Source organism: Penaeus chinensis, chromosome 23 (assembly GCF_019202785.1).
Source record: "Penaeus chinensis breed Huanghai No. 1 chromosome 23, ASM1920278v2, whole genome shotgun sequence".
NCBI lineage: Eukaryota > Metazoa > Arthropoda > Malacostraca > Decapoda > Penaeidae > Penaeus > Penaeus chinensis.
In genome coordinates this window covers 18,551,222-18,574,380 of record NC_061841.1, presented here as the reverse complement: position 1 = coordinate 18,574,380, position 23,159 = coordinate 18,551,222, and the positions used below count along the sequence as shown (strand labels likewise).

Below are 23,159 nucleotides of genomic sequence, written 5' to 3'. Positions count from 1 at the left end.
TCAGTGTGATATCTCTAACAAACAGTGAATGTACAAGTAAACACTACTACTTTTACTACATTAGTGACTGTATCAATAGACATGGAAAGATACTAGATATTTCAGTGTTAGAAGTTTTAAGACAGAAGGATATATATATAAGATAATATCATGTACCTTATGGATGAAGATGATAAAAGGTAAACATGAAAGGGAAGATGTATTATATTGTTTGAAAAGTGAAGAATATATTGGAAAAAAAGGCCATGCAGTTTAGAAGAATTAATATACTGCCATTATGGACAGAAATTGTGGTAATTTGGTGATTCGTTAAGTTCTTTTTTTTCTTTATAGATCAGCTGTTGCTTAATATTGTGTTATAGAAAGTCTTGATAACAATAAAGGTGATAAAGGTATTGTTTGTGCAGAGGAGTATTGGAAAAAAAGAAAGCAGAAAAAACAAGATACTGAAGGAAGAACAAAGGAAGTAGGATTAGGAGAGTGAGGAGTAGGAAGAGCAAGAAGAAGAGAAAGAAAAGAGAAGAAGAAGAAGAAGAAGAAGAAGAAGAAGAAGAAGAAGAAGAAGAAGAAGAAGAAGACGAAGACGAAGACGAAGACGAAGACGAAGACGAAGAAGAAGAAGAAGAAGAAGAAGAAGAAGAAGAAGAAGAAGAAGAAGAAGAAGAAGAAGAAGAAGAAGAAGAAGAAGAAGAAGAAGAAGAAGAAGAAGAAGAAGAAGAAGAAGAAGAAGAAGAAAGAAGAAGAAGAAGAAGAAGAAGGGGGGAGGAGGGGGGGAGGAGGGGGGGAGGAGGGGGGGAGGAGGGGGGAGGAGGGGGGGAGGAGGGGGGAGGAGGGGGGAGGAGGGGGGAGGAGGGGGGAGGAGGGGGGAGGAGGGGGAGGAGGGGGGAGGAGGAGGGGAGGAGGGGGGGAGGAAGAAGAAGAGGAAGAAGAAGAGGAAGAAGAGGAGGAAGAAGAAGAGGAAGAAGAAGAGGAAGAAGAAGAGGAAGAAGAAGAGGAAGAAGAAGAGGAAGAAGAAGAGGAAGAAGAAGAGGAAGAAGAAGAGGAAGAAGAAGAGGAAGAAGAAGAGGAAGAAGAGGAGGAAGAAGAAGAGGAAGAAGAAGAGGAAGAAGAAGAGGAAGAAGAAGAGGAAGAAGAAGAGGAAGAAGAAGAGGAGGAAGAAGAGGAGGAAGAAGAGGAGGAAGAAGAGGAGGAAGAAGAGGAGGAAGAAGAAGAGGAGGAGGAGAAGCAGAAGAAGAAGAGGATGAAGAAGAGGAGGATGAAGAAGAGGAGGAAGTAGGAGGGGAGGGGGAGTAGGAGGAAGAGGAGGAGTAGGAAGAGGAAGAGGAAGAGGAAGAGGAAGAGGAAGAGGAGGAGGGGAGGGGAGGGGAGGGGAGGGGAGGGGAGGGGAGGGGAGGAGGAGGAGGGAGGAGGAGGAGGAGGAGGAGGAGGAGGAGGAGGAGGAGGAGGAGGAGGAGGAGGAGGAGGAGGAGGAGGAGGAGGAGGAGGAGGAGGGAGGGAGGAGGAGGAGGGAGGGAGGAGGAGGAGGGAGGAGGAGGGAGGAGGAGGGAGGAGGGAGGAGGGAGGAGGGAGGAGGGAGGAGGGAGGAGGGAGGAGGGAGGAGGAAGAAGGGAGGAGGAAGAAGGAAGAAGAAGAAGAGGAAGAAGGAAGAAGAAGAAGAGGAAGAAGGAAGAAGAAGAAGAGGAAGAAGAAGAGGAGGAGGAAGAAGAGGAAGAAAAACAAAAGGAGGAAAATGCAGACAAACAAATAAATCACAGCAGAAAACTAGTAGAGGTGGAATAAAACATAACATCACACTTGTTTTGTGCAAGTACAGAGATCTTCTGTTATGTTTGTTTAATTTTTGTTTTTGTTTTCGTTCTTCTAAACCGGTAAACTAAAGAACAGTTTCTTTCAAAATATAATGTCTTTAAAGTTTAGAAGTTCAAATATTGAAAGAATAATTCATTCCTTTGAGACGTCACTTTTGAATTGTGTCATTCATCCTCTTATTTGGTAAAAGTGCCAAAACATTCAAATATTCATAGGAAACTGTGAACCTTCCATCCTATAAATATATGGCCTTTTTACAATTGTACAATATTTTAGACAAAGTATTAAAGGAACTTTGCATTTCAAACCTAATAAACCTATTCACTTGCATCTTCAAAGGCAAGAATGGCTAAAAACATACGCTCTCGGATGCTGCCGTAACAAAATTACGTCTCCCCTCAAATTCAACAAATATAAATATTTACAAGCCTTTTAAACCACTCTTTCCACCCGAATCTGGACTAAAATGTGTAAATATAAAAAGGTTAATTTCCATTATAAAGGATTACAAAATAATACAGACTCAACAGCTTAAATGAGACCACAAAAATCACAGAATACAAAAATTTCTTGGGAGGAAATAAACTTAAAAGCATGAGAAAGAGTAAAAAGGGTCCATCATTCAAAGGGCTAACTTATTTATAAATAAACAATTTTAATCATTATAATAATAATAATAATAATAATATTGATAGAATGATAGTCATGATAAAAATAATGATAATAATAATAATAATAATAACAAAAAAAATAAAATCAATAATAATGATACCAAAGATAATATTAAAGAATGAAAATAGTAGATATCTCAAATTAATTTTCTCATTTTGATTAAAAAAAAAATAATAAAAAAAAATAAACTTAAAACAACTTTCCACTTTCTGTTAATGACTTCCTTTTTCTCAATGTTCTAATCATATTTTTTCTCCCTTTCTTTTGACTTTTATCATTACCAAATAATCGTAATTATAAATGGACTAACAATCAAACAATCAATGAGAAATTGGTTAATCAGACTGGTAGTTCAAGCTATAAATTAAATCAATGCATTTATAAATAAATCTAGATAATTGGTTCTTGGAGAGACAAAACAAAAATGACAAAAAAGAAAAGATGTATGGATAAACATGCTCCCATCACCATCCACAAAGTCAGGAACAATAAAAAGGCCTTAATTAACAGGAAAGAAAAAAAGAAAGAAAGAAAAAAAAAAGAAGAGTGTGAAAGTCAAGACAAGACATGGAACTTTGTCAGTGACAATCTACAATAAAGGAAAGCAACTGCATTCAGCTGATAATATTTTTCTTTCCATACCATCTTCGTACCTACAAATAATGTACGAGATTTAAGATGAACCTTTGCGGACTATACCAGCAAGGAATGAGCATAATTATAATGAAGACCTTTTTGAGTACTTGCTACCCCCTGGAAATACTAAAGAAGCAGTAAAGTGACAAGGTATCTGTAATAATTGTGTTTTCTTGCACTTCCTTTGGTTGTTTTGTTAATAAATAAATAATAAAGGGCTGAAGCTTAGTTCTTCAATACATTAGTCAATTACATTTATCACTCTTGTTTGTCTCAACAATTTCTGAAGGCAAAGATCTTTTCTGCATATAGCTTGGATGATGTGCTATCACAGTTCATAGACCAAGACATGCTCTTAACAGAGAGATTATTAGAACAGTATAAATTATGAAAAGTTGAAAACTCTACCCTAGAAGAGTAGATTGATTTACCATATTTTTAATACAAAAATTAAAACTTACTTTCTATAGCTTCTACATGTTTTAAAACTCATCAGACTTCAAGATTTAGCAGTGTACAATAAAATGACAGTTTTTTATTAACTGCAACTTTAACATTACCAGTGTCTGCAATATTTGGCATGTTTCTCTACCACATACCAAACTTTCATATTTCAAGGCACAAGGCAGTTGCAAGTGCATGTAGCCTTGAGCTACATAATTTAATTACCATACTCTGTTTTCTAAAACTCACACACAAGAAGAGGACAAATCCAAATGAAAATCAACTATCTTCACCTTGATTTACAGAAAGGAATAAGTATTTCTACTGAATCATCACTGAGCAACCGCTTGGTGATGCTGAGGAAAATGATTGTCAAATGATAAAGAAGGGGTCTGAAAAACAGCATTGCTATAGGCTGACAGACTCTAAGACAGTGGTTCTTCCCCTTTTAACTACCATGCCCCCCTTTAGGAATTTGTCCTTCCCTCCACACCTCCCTTGCATCTGTAAATAAAACTCCCTCCCAGATTTTAAAGAAACTATGTTTTGTTAGTCTTTTTAATGAGTATGAATTAGTGGCATTATAATTAAATTTTCCATTATGTGACCATGTTCTCATTTAGAGAATAACAAATATAATCAGAGAAATTGCTGCCTTTATTTCCAAGGGCTTGTGCCCCTTTCAAATATACTCAAGCCCCCTTAGGGAGGTGTGACCCCCCAAGTTAAGAACCACTGCTCTAAGAGATCTAAATTACTGAATGTGAGCTTTTTGTCATGGTAAACTGAAACACAAAGAGCTATGTCAGGAACTATATATTCCTTTCCTGAAGTAACTATGGTCTGCCTTGGCAACAGGGAAATATGCAGTAAGAAGGCCCAACATACTATAACATACAGTAACAACTACACGCAGCAGTTGTTACAATGCACAAACTTGAGCATAATATAGCTTCAACAATATCCCTCCTCTTCTGGAATTAAACCACCATCAATCAACCATTTATATCACCGAGTCAAGAAAGGTACTGGATGCTATACCAACAACAGTCATGCTGGGCACAAGAGAAATAAAGAAAAGATCCAACAGAGATGAAAAGTATAGATATAACTCTCCATATATTCCTTTCATTGCCAGGTTTCAAAATACATTTTCTGATACTATCTTGCAAAAATAATTAGCATTATATATCAAACCCAGTGAAATAATATCAATTAATAATTCCACACTTAATTACAAGCAATGATAAGTAAATCTGAAGCACCTATCATGGTTACAGTCTTCAAATAGTTATAATTTGTTTGATTTGCTCCATCTCAATAATTATTGCTTTACCTTATATTTATTTACAATAGCAATGTCAGTCTTTGACACAGATAAATCAAAACCTTTTTTCATAGTGATTAGCAAGCAGATAAACAAAAAAGAAAGACAAAATCGGGTATAAAAAAAGAACAACTAAATACTTCCACAAAAAATTACTTACCAAGTTAACCAACTTGTCCCGTCACAAAGAACCACTGCACTCTAAACAAACGTGATGTTAACAAGAGCTTTCGAACCAGCAATCTCCGAGACAAAACACTCAAATATTCCTTCAGTTTCTTGACAGCAAAACTTTACAGCTTTCTTCACTAAGTCTCAAAAGGCACTTCAGCAAAGGATAAGAAAGACTCCCATTTCTTCTCATCCCTTTTTGTGTTTTACAATTTTCTGAAACTACACTCAGATTTGTTTTTCGTTTTTCCATTCCTCTGCCTTTTTCTTATTCTCCTTTTTAAAACCATCAATCTATTCCTTCTTATCCCTTTTTGTCTATCTCTTTTAGCTTTAAAGAAATTATTTTTCCCTATTTTTTATCTTTCTTGATATTTTATGACTTTCTTTACAGTCACAACACATATTTCTATACACCAAAAGCAGACAAAGTATTTTTCACAACCAACTATGCTGAAGCTTTATCACAACCAAATATGGCAAGCACGTTACAAATAGAAAAGAAAGATAAATATTTTAAAAACTAAACAATACTAACACTATACTAATAGTAATAAAAATAATAAATACACCAATGACTTGACTTCGTAACAAAAAAATGTGACAATAATAGCATAATTCAATAATAACCATCAATATAGAAATTTATATAAATATATAAGCTTTTACTCATTTAATTCATTTAATCATTCATTATAATTCCAAAATCTTCTGTGCTAGAAAATAAAAATGTTCAGGCAAGTGTGTGAAATAAAGTGAAATAAAGCACACAGATAAAAAAAGAAAAGAAAAAAAAAATGCGATGAGAGATAGAAAGAAAAGAAAGAAAATTCCAAACTATAGAGGAAAAAAAAAAAAAAGTTTAAATATTATTCGTTTAAATAAAAGAATTCACATACAGTGGAATAAAGGCACAAAAATGGCACTGCTCTTTCTCATCCTGAAAGTGTACTGCAGTAAAAGAAGAAAAGCATAATCACCACCAAATCACTAAACAGAAGTCATTTATTAACTATTACAATATGATCATATTCCTTTAATTTTGTCTGTGAAACTTTTGCAAGATCCATTCAAAATACCATTACACTTAAACTACAATAGAATATACCTAATTTCAAACCTTTCCATAACGTCTATGCATAAATCTGCAAGCCAAAAGACTTTCCAAAGGGTCTCCTCAGCACTCTATAGATAATGCATATTACCACTGTACTATTGACAATGCTATCAGAGTACAAATGTTTATGGAAAGCTTATCAAAATTTGTACATCACAAAGGCTAAAATGTTGCACTTTCTTACCAATACTGCAACTGAAGTTAAAGCACCATATATCACTGGCTAGATAAAAATCACATACAGTGTAACCAAGTTCCCTTGAGAACCTCCTAAAAAATATATGCACTAAAGTATCAGCAGACACTCTGAGACCACAAATGTCATATACAAAAATTGTGTAAGTACCCCATACCAGTAATCCTATACATTTCTGCATAGCCACACAACCATACACTAATACACGGAAAACGGAAAACAGAAAATATTGACAGAATTATAGGGCAGTTCATTGCATACATCAAAATAAAAAGTTTCTAGCACAAGAAACCCATTAACTTGTTGGTGCTGGGTAAATGCACTGTCTATTTAGTTTATTCTATCAGCACATAGATGGATTCACAAGCACTTAGTCACCAAGGTGCCAATTACTAAGCCTACCTGACTTCAACTGTTTACTTCATTCCTTAGATTTTTTGGTAAAGCTTTTTAATTTTCATTACTATCACTGTTACAATCATCATTCTCATCAATATTATAATCACTAGACATTATTAACAGGAATAATATTAATAACAATAAAAATTCTTTCAAAAAAATTTAAGAATAAACTAAATAAGTGAGATCAGGCAGGCCCTGTACTTTACTATCTAACATATGTGTAAAGAATATCAAAACATTAAAATCTTGGCAGAAAAGCCATGTATATATGCACTCCCTGCATCAATGGATCAATAATTACAGAGACAATGGTAATGTCATAAAAAAAAAAGGAAAAACACAGCATTAACCTGCGTGAATAAGGAAAGAAGGATGGAAGGAAAGAAGGAAGAACAAGAAAAAAAAAAAGTCAAAGAGCTCACCATTAATGGGCAGCTAATGGGACTCAAACGCACAAAAATTCCCTACGATAAATGGTGAACGAGACATGCTTTGTTGAGAAAATTTTGTTTTGGTGGCTGTTAAAATAAATCTTTGTGACTGAGTGGAGAAATGACATTCCTAAAATGAATGGCTAGATAATGTAAAACTGACAAAATACCTGGATTTCTACTGTAAAAAGAAAAGTAATAACAAACAAAAATGTAAAGGAAAAGCTAGTCAATAAATATAGAACACATTAAATAAATATCTATGATTCATATATAACATTATTTACATTAATCAGTACCTTTGTAAAAACTGTCCTTAGTGTATATTGTCTTCATAAAATCTATTCAATATGTCAAATGTCTTCCCACGTTGTAATACACACATCCTAACCGAATTTAACTTGAATATATTGTAAATTTAGTATCATACATTTTAATCGCTAAACAAATTAGCATTTTATACATATATACACAAGTCAGAATACCAATCACACAAATTAAATACATAACTTTCAGTAAATGATTACTGATCAAGCAATATTACTAAAACATCTGATCAATATGGCTCCAAAGGGAAATGAAAATGCACAAAACAGGCAAAATGTTACAGGCTTCCAATACAAGAAATCAATGGCAACCTCAGTGGGATGAACACATATTCTTGTGGTTTCTGAACAGCTCTTAAACAGGGCAAATGCAAGCAAGGAAAATCACAATATCTTGGTTATATACATACAATACTTTTGTATTATATGCATATGTATTATATGTAGGTTTTTCTCCTCATTCGTAATATGTCAGTCTGTCATGATTATCCATTCTGGAAATAGTGGTTAATATCTAAATTCATTAGCAATGGTAAATAAACAATTAAATAAATTAGCTTGAAAAAGAAAAATACATTTCAGCTGCATCTGATATCAGCTCACCTTTTCAAAAAGGAGACCAAATTTCCTATAAATCTAAAAAAATCACATACCTCTGACAAGAAATGCATAACAAATCTGCACCTTAAAATAGGCAAAACAGACATGCTAACCAGCAAGAAGTCAGAGACCAGTGACGTTGCAGCAGTCTTTTTTCTGAACAACACAAACATCCTACTCTTTAATCTAAAGTTCTTGAAATTTCTACCTCAGAGCAATTGATAACAGTGGCAAAACTTGAGCATGTTCACTGTACTACAGGCAGCAAGAATATCACAGTGGATATGAACAAACCCCAACAACTTGCAAACAAATAGTTCAGTGGACAATGTGTTCCACTTCTTCCACTAAAGCTCTATGATGCTGTTACCAAAACAATCACAGGCAACTCACAAATATCAAAGGTGAAGAGGATGATTTGTAATGAAGACGAATATGACTGAAGTTCAACTGGAGATGAAGAGGAAGTGTATTAAAGGATGCCACGATTTAAGTTAAACAATTTCTATTGCTATTACTGTATGTAACACCACTCCTTACTTCAAAGCCTGTAAATAACAGAACATTTTCAAAGCAGACCTAGAGAGTACACTTTGAAACTGCAAGATCCAAACCTTTTCCAGTTGTGATGATCCATGCAGGAAAACATCCTGAGTAAATCAGAATCAGCAAGATAAAAGAGTGGAACATAACTGGGACTTCTAATTCAAACCCTGAGATCTTCGACTGAAGTGTCAGTAACAAGCATCTGAAAATTTGCTCAGTCTGCTCACACATGGACTAGGGCTACTGTATTCTTCAATTCCATTCTCATATATATATTCTACTGTTCATTCTATGGCTCTTTTCAATGGCTATGTTCAACATTATTCATCCTTGTTTTGCTGCTCTCAACAGCATCACTCATCTCTCAAAACCTCTCCCATGTTTCTGGTGAGCTGCAAGCTGCCCTGTTGGCCTGAATTGGGACTGACATTAGAGTAGAGATCACAGTAGACAGGGCAGTGATTGCTCACCATCCCACCCCATAACCAGCCTCGAGGGATAGCCAAGTGACTCATGCCTTCTCGAACAACACCCCAGTTACCTACGGAGAAAAAAAAGAAAGAAAAAAATAACTACCTTAGTGAAAGAATTAATAAAAGTATCTTCGCAAGATATCTCTACTTCACTTCACTTGTAAAATCATAACACAAAGCAACATCATACATTATACAAACCTGTGTATACACTTCTTGTGTGTGGATTTAGCCAGATGTTGTCGTAACAGGAAGTTCCCTGGTTGTTCTTCGCACTGATGTTTGTAAAACTGTCAGCTGGCACAATGTTAGTGTAGGATGTTTCTCGCAAGACATCAAAAGCTGTTGCAATGGAAAGGATACTAAGTTCTAACACATTGACATTATTTCAAAATACTAGTATTCTAAGGACTGAAAACATTATAAGCCCATTCATTAAACAGTACTGATTTTGAGAAAACAAACACTCTGAGAAATAACAGAAGCTCATTCATAAAATACAATACAAGCTAGTACAAGCTCATTGATAAATCTCATTACTGAATACCGTCACTTTTTGTTCGTCTTGGTATTATTATTGGTTGTACACTGAAGTACCAATGTAAAAAAAAAAAAAAAAAAAAAAAAAAAAGAGGATGAGGATGAATGAGGGAAGTGAGGGATATCAATGGGAAGGAAGGAAGAAGAAGAAGAAGAAGAAGAAGAAGAAGAAGAAGAAGAAGAAGAAGAAGAAGAAGAAGAAGAAGAAGAAGAAGAAGAAGAAGAAGAAGAAGAAGAAGAAGAAGAAGAAGAAGAAGAAGAAGAAGAAGAAGAAGAAGAAGAAGAAGAAGAAGAAGAAGAAGAAGAAGAAGAAGAAGAAGAAGAAGAAGAAGAATGAGGAGGTAGAAGAAGAAGAAGAAGAAGAAGAAGAATGAGGAGGTAGAAGAAGAAGGAGAAGGAGAAGGAGGAGGAAGAAGAAGAAGAGGAACAGGAGGAGGAGGCAGGAAGGAGGAAGGAGGAAAAGAAGAGGAAGAAAAAGGAAGAGGAAAAGTAGAGGAAGATGGAGGAGGAAGAGGAGGAAGAGGAGGGGAGGAGGGGAGGAGGGGAGGAGGGGAGGAGGGGGAGGAGGAGGAGGAAGAGGTGGAAGAAGGGGAAATGGGGGTATACAGGAGAGGAGAGGAAGAGGGAGAAGAGGATGAGGAGGAGGATAAGGAGGAGGAGAAGAGGAAAAAGAATATCAAAGAATATCAATAACAAGAAGCTGAAGAAGATCAAGAGCAAGAATGGAAGAGGGGAGAGGAAAAAAAAAAAAAAGAGAAAGAAAGAAAGAAAGAAAAAAGAACAGAAAAAGAAAATAAGAAAGTATGAAATGAAAAAAAAAAAAAAAAAAAAAAAAAAAAAAAAAAAAAAAAATCTTATTTTTCTGACTTGAGAAACACACGAAAAAAAAATCACAAAACGAATCTAAACCTAGACCTGTGCCGCAACCATCCCACTCACCCTTATTATCCGGAGGCATGTTGAAATCCCCAAGAAGGACGATGTCGCGCTCGTTGGTCAGCTTCTCCTTGAGCACCGTGACAAGGGGTCCCAGCTGAGAGTTTCCCTTGTCCGTTTTCTCATTGAGGACCGGACTCTCGTTATTGTCTATGTTATCGCTGTTGTCGTTGTCCTCCACCTCGACCAAGGTGTCATTTAATTCATCTTTCCTCCCATTGAAGTTGACGGCCTTGATGTGGAGGCTTACCACCACAAAGTCTAGGTTGTTTGCCTGCAAGATGGGAAAGTTTTCAAATTGTAGGCTATAACTGGACTTAATCTTTTATATATTTTCTATTTTGCACATTAGATATATTATATATATATATATATATATATATATATATATATATATATATATATATATATTTATGAACTGTATTCATTGCAACAAATGTAAAGAGGGTATGAATGAGAATTAATCTCTTCACAATATAAGAGATGTGTTTAACTGGCTTCAAATATATCTCTGTCAGATATACATGTATTTCTGACAAAGATATATTCAAAACCAGTTAAATACATCTCATATACTGTGAAGATATTCATTCTCATTCATAAATTTTCTGCACAAACACACACACACATATATACATATATAACACATATATTTACATATATACACACATACACACATAAACACCTATGTCTCTCTTTTGTATTATTTTTATCTTCCTTTCTCTTTTTCTTACATATTGTATTACAAAATTTGAATATCAGATAAAAATATTTACATCTGTGAACCTTGATTTCACAAAAGTCAATATATGATCCAAGTACATTTGTTTCCTTGTCATGACATCTACCAATAAACATGTGTTATTGTCATGCACAAAAGTATCATGAAATAAAAACAAGCATGTACGTACAGCCCTGGATTTGAATCTTGGGTGAGATAAGTTCCTTTCTCTCCAAACTGAACTGGAAATCTATTTTGATGCAGACTTATTTCTATCCTTTTTCCTTAGCTGGGTTCTCAGTGGTACAAGTGAGATGTTTATGCCATAAATGCTAGAGCTGACAGTCCATTTCTTGCCAGTTGCCTATGAGTATATGAGATGCCTAGCCACTGGTACACCAAGCCTTTCCCTGAGGAAGCAGCCACTCCAAGTTGCCTGTTGATGCATGTGAGAGGCTTTAGACCCAAGTGAGCTGCATAGCTCTGCAAAACATGGCATGTGAGATGTTTAAGCCACCAAGAGCACGTGCTGCATCCTGCTGTTATGTTGTGCTCACTGGTGCTTTTTACCACAAACATGCTGAGCAACTCTCCACAAAGTAGTCAAAGCTACAGGTTCTCCTTTCTAGATTCCACAGTTTGAACTACACATGTTGCCATGTAATGCATGTGCAATGTCTAGCCACTAGTGTACATGCTCCTCCCTGTGGAAGCAACCAAGTCCGAGTGCTGTTTGGTGCATGCAGGAAGCCTCAGTAATGAATGAGCAGAGCAATTTCCAAGGAAGCAGAGCAATTTCCAAGGAAGCAGCCAAACCAAGTATGGTGTGATTCATATGTGATACCCAAGCTACTGGTACATGGTTGACTAGCAAAGGATAGGCTGTCTACCTCCATATTCTTTGACCATGGTACAAGGACCTTTACTCTTCTGTTTCTGTCTAGCAGGTGGAGGGTGGAAGGCATGCACTCCTCTTTTGAGTCATTGGTGACCTCACTTACATTCTCCTTTTACAACAATGTCATGGCACCTCACATTGTGTTTGACTAGTTTGCATGCTACTTGGTTTCTTTCCAATGCCAGCTAGGTGACAGGACCCAGTCATGGGACCTCATTAATCCTGTTATCATGCTAGAGATGGTGAACAATCTGTCTAGTCATTCATCTCTTGTCTATGCTCCTTCTCATCTAATGCTCTTCTTGCCACCCATGCCATCTGCATTTGTGTTTGCTTATGTATATACATTTTTTCCTTATACTTTTTTGTTATACTTTTCTTGTCCGTTTGTTCTTTGAGATTTTTTTTTTTTTTCTCTAAGGCTAAACTTTACAAACTTTTCTCCATTTGTCACATCCCTTAACACACTTATATATATATATATATATATATATATATATATATATATATATATATATATATATATATATACCATTCCGGTAGGAGAAAAACACACAGTGCAAAAACAAGATTTATTGAAAGTGAGACTACAGTTTTGAAAACCACCTGGATTCCATTCTCAGGTCTGAGGATGGAATCCAGGTGGATTTCAAAACTGTAGTCTCACTTTCAATAAATCTAGTTTTTGCCTTGTGGGTTTTTCTACCATAGTTTTAGCATGGAAGAGTGTTTTACCATTCATCACATACCATTACCTATATATTATACCCACAGCAGAACATGAAAACAATCATACATGCACAAGAAAAAGCAAAATAGTTATTGCAAATAGTTGACATATTGAATCTCCATAATTCTTACCTTAAAATAGCCAAGGTATGGTTTTCTTGTAAAGGATGTATTGGCTTTTTTGTTGTTATTGTTGTGTACATTAAGAAGACAAGCAGACAGAAGTTGAACATTGTGACGAACATTGTATATAAAGGCTGCATATTCCGAACCCTGTGTAAAATAAAAGTTGCTATTTAGAATGTTAAATGACAAAAAAATTACGTTTCAAAATTTCCAAATATCAGAAGACCTTTTCTATACTATTTCAACCAAATGATAATGGGATTATCCCAAGGAATAGCAAGCTCACACCAGTCATACATATGTGTATGTATATATATATATACATTATATATATATATATATATATATATATATATATATATATATATATATATATATATATAGTAGTAGTAGTAGTAGGCCCCCTGAAGTCATGTCTGACTATGGGTAGCGCTCGACATAGTTAAAACAAAAATATATAGAAAATAAACATTTTTCCACACATGGCAGTACGCAGAGTGCACGGCGTACAAATTTATAAAATAAAGATAAAACAATGTTTGCATAGAGATAACATATGTAGAAGCAGCATAGAATTAACAGAAAGAACAAGCTTAGTGGGAACATTTCTTGCTGTGGCTGAGAAGGCCAATGCGAGCCTTGCAATCTCTGCCGCAGTTTGGACAAATGAAGGCGGAAGGTAGTTGCAGATGCACGCCTGCTGTTGCCTTTCTTCTTGCACGTTTTTCAGCGACATATGCCTTCCATCTACTTTCCCCTTTAGGAAGCTGACGTTTCAGGGTTAGCTTCCAAGCATCCCTGTTTGCGGCAATTGTCTCCCAAGATGCCACGTCAATGTCCAGGGCTTTCATATCCCTCTTGCAGACATCTCTATACCTGAGTAGGGGGTGCCCTCTGACTCTCTCCCCTTCCACAAGCTCTCCATAGAGCAAGTCTTTAGGGATTCTGCCATCATCCATTCTGTGGACATGACCCAGCCATCTCAGTCGACGCTGCCTAAGCAGTGTGTAAATGGAAGGAAGGCCAGCTATTTCAAGCACCGCAACATTTGTCTTCCTTTCTTCCCACTTGATGCCAAGGATGAAACGCAGGTTTCTCAGATGGAATATCTGAAGACGCTCTTCTTGTCTAGCATAGGGTGTCCAAGTCTCGCTGCCATAGAGCAAAGTGCTCAATATACATGCACTGTAGACTGACATTTTTGTGCTGACTTTCAATGTGGAGTTCTCCCACACTCTGTCAGTTAGCTTTGACAGGGTACCTGCAGCTTTGCCTATCCTCTTGTTAATCTCTGAGTCTAATGAAAGAGATTCAGAGATGCTAGAGCCTAGGTACGTAAAATCCTCAACGACACCTAGCTCATAGTTGTCAATTTGGATTGAAGGCTTAATGGATGAGCCCTGAGACAGAATTTTGGTCTTTGGGAGGCTAATGATCAGGCCAAATTCTTTACAAGCTATGGAGAGGCGGTCCATCAAAAGTTGGAGCTCCTCTTCTGTGTGAGTGGCAATGCCAGCATCATCAGCAAATAGCATGTCTCTGATCATAGCCTCTCTTACTTTGGTTTTTGCTCTGAGTCTAGCAAGGTTGAAAAGCCGCCCATCGGACCGAGTCCTAAGGAAGATACCCTCTTTCACATCACCAAAAGCGTGTTTAAGGAGCATTGAGAAAAAGATCCCAAAGAGGGTTGGGGCTAGGACGCAACCTTGCTTCACGCCGTTGCGTATGTCAAAAGGCTCAGACAAATTTCCATCAAACTGCACTGTCCCTTTCATGTTCTGGTGGAAGGATCTAACTAGACAAAGGAGCTTTGGAGGGCAGCCAATTTTAGAAAGCGCCAAGTACAGTCCCTCACGACTAACTGTGTCAAACGCTTTAGTCAGATCGACAAAAGCAAGAAATAATGGCATATTTTGCTCCCTGCATTTCTCCTGAAGCTGTCTCGATGCAAAGATCATGTCAATAGTTGATCGGCCTGCCCTGAAACCACACTGAGATTCAGGATAGACACGCTCAGCAAGCTTTTGTAACTGACAAGAAGAACTCTTGCATATACCTTGCCCACTATACTAAGGAGAGATATGCCCCTGTAATTGTTGCAGTCACTCCGTTCACCTTTATTCTTGTAGAGAGTAACTATCTTAGTATCTCTCATGTCCTGTGGCACTTCACCTTCTGCCCAGCAACAACAAAGAAGATCATAAATAGGTTTAAGGAGGACTGTCTGACACTGTTTGATTAAATCAGGAGGTATCTCATCACTTCCTGGAGCTTTACCAGGGGCAAGCTGGTCAATAGCTTTACTCAGCTCAGAGATTGTAGGCATCTCATCAAGCTCATGTAAAACACTAAGTTGCTTCATCGCAGCAAGTGCGGACTCAGAAACAGAGCTCTGCCTAGAGTATAGGACAGAATAATGCTCTTTCCAGCGATCCAACTGCTTACCCTTGTCCACAATAAGTTCTCCAGAGGAGGATTTCAAGGGGGCAGATTTGATCTGAGTAGGCCCTGTTGCAGTCTTAATGCCCTCATACATGGCTCTGATATTGCCTGTAGCAGAGGCATTTTCAATGTGCTGACTCAGCTCCATCCAGTAGTCATTGGCGCAACGCCTGACTATCTGCTTGGCCTCATTTCTGGCTTGCCGGAGCTTGTACAGATTTTCTCTACTGGGGTGCTTGTTGTACACGCACTGCATTTGCCTCTTTTTCACAATAACAGGATTAAGTATCTTAGACTTTGTCTCAAACCAGTCAGAAGACTTGGTTTTTTTTCTACCAAAGGTTGCAAGTGCACAGCTGTGCATTGCAGATTTCAAAGACTGCCATCGCTTTTCAGCTTGATCTGACTCTATGATTGAATATTCCTTTTCAAAAAGGTTTGTAAATTGTGACACAAGCACAGCATCCTGCATGTTTGCAGTGTTCAGACGAGGCTTTCCCTTAGCCTTAGAAAAGAACATCTTTTTTGGAGAGAGCTTAACTTTGCAACAAACAAGCAAATGATCAATATCACAGTCAGCACTGATAAGAACGAACAACTTTGATGGAATTGAGGTTTGATCTACGAACAAGCACAAGATCAAGCTGATGCCAATGCTTGCTGCGTGGATGTCTCCAAGAAACTTTATTCTGAGGTTTAGTCTGAAAGAATGAGTTAGCAACGCAAAGATTGAGACGCGTGCAAAATTCAAGAAGTCTCTGACCATTTTCATTAACTTTGCCAACATTGAGTTTGCCTAAACAAGAAGGCCAAGCCTCGTAGTCACTACCAACACGGGCATTGAAATCGCCAAGTAGAATAACTTGGTCTTTTGGAGGAACTTTCAGAAGGGTGGCACAGAGATTTTCATAAAACTCATCTTTTGTGTCAGAGGAGGCCATGAGAGTTGGCGCGTAGACACTGATGAGTGTCACAGGGCAAGTGGTGGTGTTGAGTCTCATTGTGAGAATACGTTCAGAGCCGTTTGTTGGAGGTTCAATAATTTTCAACAGACTATTCTTCACAGCAAAGCCGACACCATGCTCCCTTCTCTCATCTTTTGGCTTACCATGCCAATAGAAGGTATAGTCTTTCTCGCGTAGGCTAGCTGCCTCTGCAAGGCGCGTCTCCTGCAGTGCAACAATGTCGACATCAAGTCTAGAGAGCTCATTGTTTATAACTGCAGTTTTTCTAAGGTCATTTATGCTTCCAAGGTCAACTGAAATACCAGTAAGCATAGTCCTGACATTCCAGGTTCCCAGTTTCAGAGCTGGTCTCTGTGATTTTGAGTGAGTTTTGGCAGGTGTATTTATTAAGACTAGCTTTTCGGCTTTTGGCCTAGCCCCACACACCTAGGCGAAGCAAGCTAGAATGGCACGGGAATTCACCTAATTTACCGGGGGCTGCCCAGCTTAATATATATATATATATATATATATATATATATATATATATATATATATATATATATATATATATATATATATATATATATATATAATATATATATATATATTTATAATATATATATATAATATATATAATATATATATATATATAATATATACATATATATATAATATATATATAATATATATATATATATATATATGTATAATATATAATATATATATATATGTATAATATATGATATATATTTATATATAATATATATATATAATATATATATATATATATATATATATATATATAAAACTAGTGATCACAAGAGAGCCTATAAATTAAACACCAGAGGAAGTAGAAGACTATGAGAGGAAAGACGTATGTAAATGCGGTTCAACTTTGAGTCACCCAGAGTGGTTGAACAGGACTGGGTGGGCTCCATAATTGCCGCATGCACCACCCAGCAGGGGAGGGGTCAAATGTCTAGTTTCATGTTTATATATTTGTCAGTAGAGTAACTTAACTAATGATTTTATGTCATTCCTTTTGATAATCAAGTGAATGGGTATTATGAGTTTCTCCCTTCTCTTTATAAATAAGGAGTGGTGGCAGTGATATTAAATATTTTAAGACAGAGACCAATACTTTACGAGGACTTTGCTGAAATTCTTACGATAAATAAAACTAATAAATCAAAGTAAATTTAAGCATATTCTATATATATATATATATATATATATATATATATATATATATATATATATATATATATATATATATATATATACATATCTATATATATACATATCTATATATATACATATCTATATATATACATATATATATATATATATATATATATATATATATATATATATATATATTTATACAATATACATATGTGTCTTTGTTTTTCCTTCCCTCATTTTCCTTTCCTTTCCCTTCCTTTCCTTCCTTCGTCTCGCTCTCTCTCTCTCTCTCACCTGGAACATTCTTCCCGCAGGTTCCTCTGACACCTGCCAACGCCACTCTCCCTTGGGGCCTCCCCATTCACGCACACGACGCAAGCTGCTCTGGTTAAGTTCCGAGCAGATCTGCAAAATATGATGAAAAGGATGGTAATAACGATAACAATAGTAATAGTAATACTGATATAAATAGAGAACAATAACAAGAAAAATAATTAAAACGTAATAAAAAACATAGAAATAACAATTATGATGATTAAATGATATTTATATTAATAATAATAATAAGAAGAAAATAACAACAACAATAATACTAATAACAATAATAATAATAATAATAATAATAATAATAATAATAATAATAATAACAATAATAACAACAACAATAATAATAATAATAATAATAATAATAATAATAATAATAATGATAACAATAATAATAATAATAATAACAATAACAACAAGAAAAACATGAAAAGAATACTTACAATAACAACAGTAACACCAACAAAATAAGAACATCATAATAATAAAAAGAACCAATAGTAAAAGAAATAATAATGAAAAAAAAAAATAATAATAATAATGATGACATTGAAGATGAAGCAACACACCAACAAACACATATTTAGGAAAAAGCAACGCGCCAATAAACGCATATTTAGGGAAAAAGACAAGCTAACTGCCCCCACTCACTTTCTCTAACACGTCTTTGCTTCCTACTTCCTGGATGGCCAAGATGCTAAACCCATTCTCCAACACTGTGCGACAGATAACCTCCAGCACCCCAGGATTGGACATCTGAATGGCAAAAGAAAAATAAAGGGATAAGTTTGGGGTTAGTTGTTACTTATCTCTGTTCTGTTTTGCATATAAATAAAAAAATTGGGAAATTATGATCAATTTCAATTGGAAATGACCTTGATGACTTGTAATACAGATTTAACATTTTCTATATCCTCCCTAGTTGCTAAAATCATAAACTCATTAAACGACTATGCTCCGAATTGTTTACATTATTATACAGAATAACACATTCAGGCAACAATGTGTATAAACCAATCAGTTCCTTAACTATAGAAGAGATGCATGAATAATGCTTTGACAGGATTACAAACCTTTTCTTTCGTCAATTGCTGGAGGTTCCACGTGGCAATTCTAATTGCTGGACGTCCATTATGTTGCCCCTGGAACACGTCTCTGACAATAGGCCGCTCTGACCTTTAGAAAATGCAAGGTATATTGTCAGAATAACTGAAAATATTAATGTTTCCTCACGTAACACCACTATATATTATATTATTCATATACAGAACTGAACAGCTTCTTACTCAACCAAACAACAAAATTAACACAAAAGGAAAATGTTACTGATATCAAAAATCTATACAATTCATGTTATATATGAGTACGTATATTCTTAATCGGATTTAGAATTAGACTTGAAATGATAGTTCCAACAAATCAAATATGCACGATTAGGGATAAAAAAAGGATAATCAAATACCATAAACCAACTACAACTATCAAACAGTTAGACATTTCTCATAATGGACCCCACCTTGAAGGTATTGTGGGTTTGCTCATTGCTGAATTGGAATAATTTTGTTGATATTCTGTGCCAACATTTTTCTCTATTACAATTGTTCCGTTACATTTATGATTAACACTGCCGAGGAAATAAAATATACAACAAAAACTACTAAAATACAAGAGCTCCCTATGTAGGCACTATCTGAAGAGAGAAATTGTATATAGTATGTAACCTACATTTACATACAAATAACTCTCTTTAGCCTTCCCATTTGAAATAGATTTTACAAAACTACAAAGTCATCTCCACTAATTTACCTCTGTCATCTTAAAATGGTAAACAATATACTTGCGAAGTTATTCTCATGGCTTACAAATTACGACATTCAACACCTACAACACTCATCACGTTTCCATTAACTTAGTCACTTCTCAATAACTTACTTCACTGAAAGGAGTTCGAAAATCTCTGTGTAGAAGTCCACAGACATTCTGGGATCACCACTTTGCAGGCTGTTGGTAATTCTCCCTGTTGTGTCATCACTGTCTAGTGGAGCAGAATGGGTTCTGCGATGACCTGAATTATAGGAAGTTTTGTAGAATAATTGGTTGTTATGTGCTCTTGGGAGCAGTTTGGTAGCTGCTTGTATTTAACATGTATACTTATGTGTGATTGTGTTACTTTGCACTTATATTCATTTCACTGCTTGTGTCATTGTCCATACATTTTTATAGATATACGGGTGCATGTATAATCTGAATCAAATGAATAAGTTTTTGGTAGTGCCAATATGTTACCAGCCATTTTATCTCCTCTATGAACCCTCTACTGCCTAATATTTTCTGTGGACTACAAATGCCCAATGCTCTGTATTTGTTAGCATATAAAACAATCTTATCTGGTAGCTTACATATCTGGTAGCTTAACTAAACTCAACCAAGACAAGTCTGATCAATTTGCCTGATCTCCTCCACCTCTGGAGGCAGTGACCTGATAAGTAGGATCATCCTCTGGAACTTTGGCCAGGTATCCACATCCCAAGCTGGTGGCTGCTAGTTTGCAGTTAATAGGAGCTACACTAATCTCAGTGTACCCAGTCCTGTCAACTTCATCTCCATGATCTGATGCAAGGACCTCGTCCTCCAGGGTTTAGAAGACGCAAGGTCTGTCCCTCTTCCCTTTACCAGCATCTTTAAATACACCGTCTAAGAGAATTCATGACTCTGCCACCAAGCCTGTCTGTCTGTTGTATTTCTGGCCTGAGAGCCACAATCACAAGTCAAAAGAGCAGACTCTCCTAAATGACCCCCAAAGCCTTGGATCTTGGTATGGGTCTAATAGCCCATGGCTTCATCTCACCCCTCAGTGAATCAATGATAACCACTGAAGTGTTCAGAGACATTGACAAGATTGCAACATCATTGAAAAAATCAGTGTTTGTGACCTTAGTAATTGTGAATGGTAAAACACTCTACATATTGATACTATGGTAGAAAAACCCACAAAGCATTTATTGAAAATGAGACTATAGTTTTGAAATCCACCTGGATTCCATCTTCAGGTCTAAAGTAGTAATCCAGGTGGATTTCGAAAATGAAGTCTCATTTTCAATAAATCTAGTTTTTGCACTGGGGTCTTTCTACCTGGTGTTGTACTGCATTAACATTAGATGCCAGATTGACCCAGCCTCACTCCTAAATTCCCAGGCTAAGCATGCCCCTATAGCACTTTAGTACCTGTATATTAGCTTGCTATAAAACAATAATCTTTGTCAGAATTCCTCTGAGTCTCAGGTTCTCCTGAGGTGGATGTATGTTGTACACAGCCCATACAACCCTTTAATGACTCAAAATGCAAGGATATAACTCATTATGCATTTGCCAGAAGTTTCTGATGCTTCAGGTGGTCTCTGATAAATCATAGAGAAATTAGAGCAAGTGTCTAGTATTCTGATGTAATACTCTGATGACTGCCACAGTCCTTGTGATCTACTTTTCAATTCTAGTGAGAGATGCTCACACTCCTCACTAATGAAAGGAATAATTATTATTCCTAAACCATGCAATATTGTAAGACAGGTTCATGAGGTGGAATGCACTATCAGATATCAGACAATGTCCTGGTGGGCAACTGCACACAAAGTTAAACTTTCCCTGTGCATGTTACACTCAGCAAATTTCTGCTGTCATGAAAGGGTAAAAACACATATTTTCTATGATGGATATAATTTCCCATGTATAAGACTATAAATGCTTAGTATAAATGCATTATTTTTGTTGCTTTACTATTTGCTTGGAATACTGGCCATTCTTGCAAAGAGATATGATGTTGGAATAAATAAATCCTGGTGCAGTACCACATCAGAATTAATTATAATTAGTTATGTGCCATTAAAAGTAGGAGTAGTCACAGGCACTTTTTATATAAACTCTAAAGGAAAAAGATCAAGTGGAAAAAGCTTGTAAAATCTTCAGGAGTTCCATATTACATCTTGCAGTTAACAAATTCATCCCCATAGGCAGTAAAGAGTTCATTAACTAAAGAAAAGGATAACATATATACTACTTATTTCACTTGAAACATACGTCCAATTGTGTTACTTAAAAACAATTATATATAAACAATTATATATAAAAACAATTACATATAAAACAGTCTTACTTCTTTGCTGGTTCAGTTATTTTCTATTTGTTTGTTATTTTTTTGTGTTTTTGTTTAGACAACAGATACATCAAAAAAGATACTCAAAGAATTTCAAGCAGGTGGGTGAGGTGGCCAGCGATCTTTCATGTGACACTAGGCACTTAGAACAAAATACTAATAGTGAAAGCAAGTTTGATGGTGTCTTATAAATGATAAAAAACAGTGTAAGTACCCAAGAATGTAGGTGGAATATGTACCACAAACTTTCCTACGCCTAATTGAAGTATCAAACTACAGTATCAGGTTAATGGGTAAGGATTGAGAAAAGAATTTGCTTTCATCTGAGTCTTGCCGAATGGATAGCATCATGTGTTTTGCTTCTTTACACATAAATCAAGAAATGGGTATAACAAGTGTCATATAAGAGAATTATCTAAATATAAAACACTGAATTTGCATCTCAAGAAATAACAGAAAGGGTTGTGATTAAGAAGAAAAAGCTGTCAAATATATTTGCAACTGGTTAACAATTTTGTTGTAAAAGTATATGAAAAAAGATAAGGAATTAGTGAAGCTGTGATGAAACTTGACTATCTATGATTTTTTGGATGATGTGTAGTATTTCAGACCTACAAATTACACTACAAGAATACTTTTCAGATAAAATATCAATACACATTTCATCTATGACACTTTCCAAACAAGTGCTATAAAATTGCATAAGAATAATGGAAAAAAGTAAGTAAAAATTCTGAAACAAAGTGAATTCCTTGTACACTAGCTTTACACTTTTTAATCACTATAATTTCAACCATAAATATCATCAACCCAAATACAAAAGACCTAACAGTACCCAAAACACATTTACTAATAATGTATAATACTGTAATCATTTTTAACAGCTGCATCACAAGCATTTTGCATGTTTGCATACTTACAGATATCAGTGTGAAGTACATCAATACTAATATACACTGTTGGAAATAATAAACGTTTATCTCTATTACCACTACATATGTGTACTACATT

General features: G+C 35.7%; 1 protein-coding gene across 6 annotated transcripts in view; it reads right to left on the bottom strand.

Annotated features, from left to right (window-relative positions):
* Positions 1-5,920: 5,920 nt before the first annotated feature.
* Positions 5,921-23,159, bottom strand: part of LOC125037308 (endonuclease/exonuclease/phosphatase family domain-containing protein 1-like) — a 34,990-nt gene continuing 17,751 nt past the window's right edge. For all 6 annotated transcript variants that reach the window (XM_047630384.1, XM_047630383.1, XM_047630385.1 and 3 more), the window contains 8 exons: positions 19,931-20,063; positions 19,072-19,174; positions 18,650-18,754; positions 17,969-18,079; positions 13,107-13,247; positions 10,630-10,900; positions 9,352-9,492; positions 5,921-9,218 (listed from right to left, as the gene is read on the bottom strand). In XM_047630384.1, the coding sequence (XP_047486340.1) occupies positions 9,031-9,218; positions 9,352-9,492; positions 10,630-10,900; positions 13,107-13,247; positions 17,969-18,079; positions 18,650-18,754; positions 19,072-19,174; positions 19,931-20,063 (1,193 nt within the window). In that variant the 3' untranslated portion in view covers positions 5,921-9,030. The remainder of the gene's footprint in view (positions 9,219-9,351; positions 9,493-10,629; positions 10,901-13,106; positions 13,248-17,968; positions 18,080-18,649; positions 18,755-19,071; positions 19,175-19,930; positions 20,064-23,159) is intronic.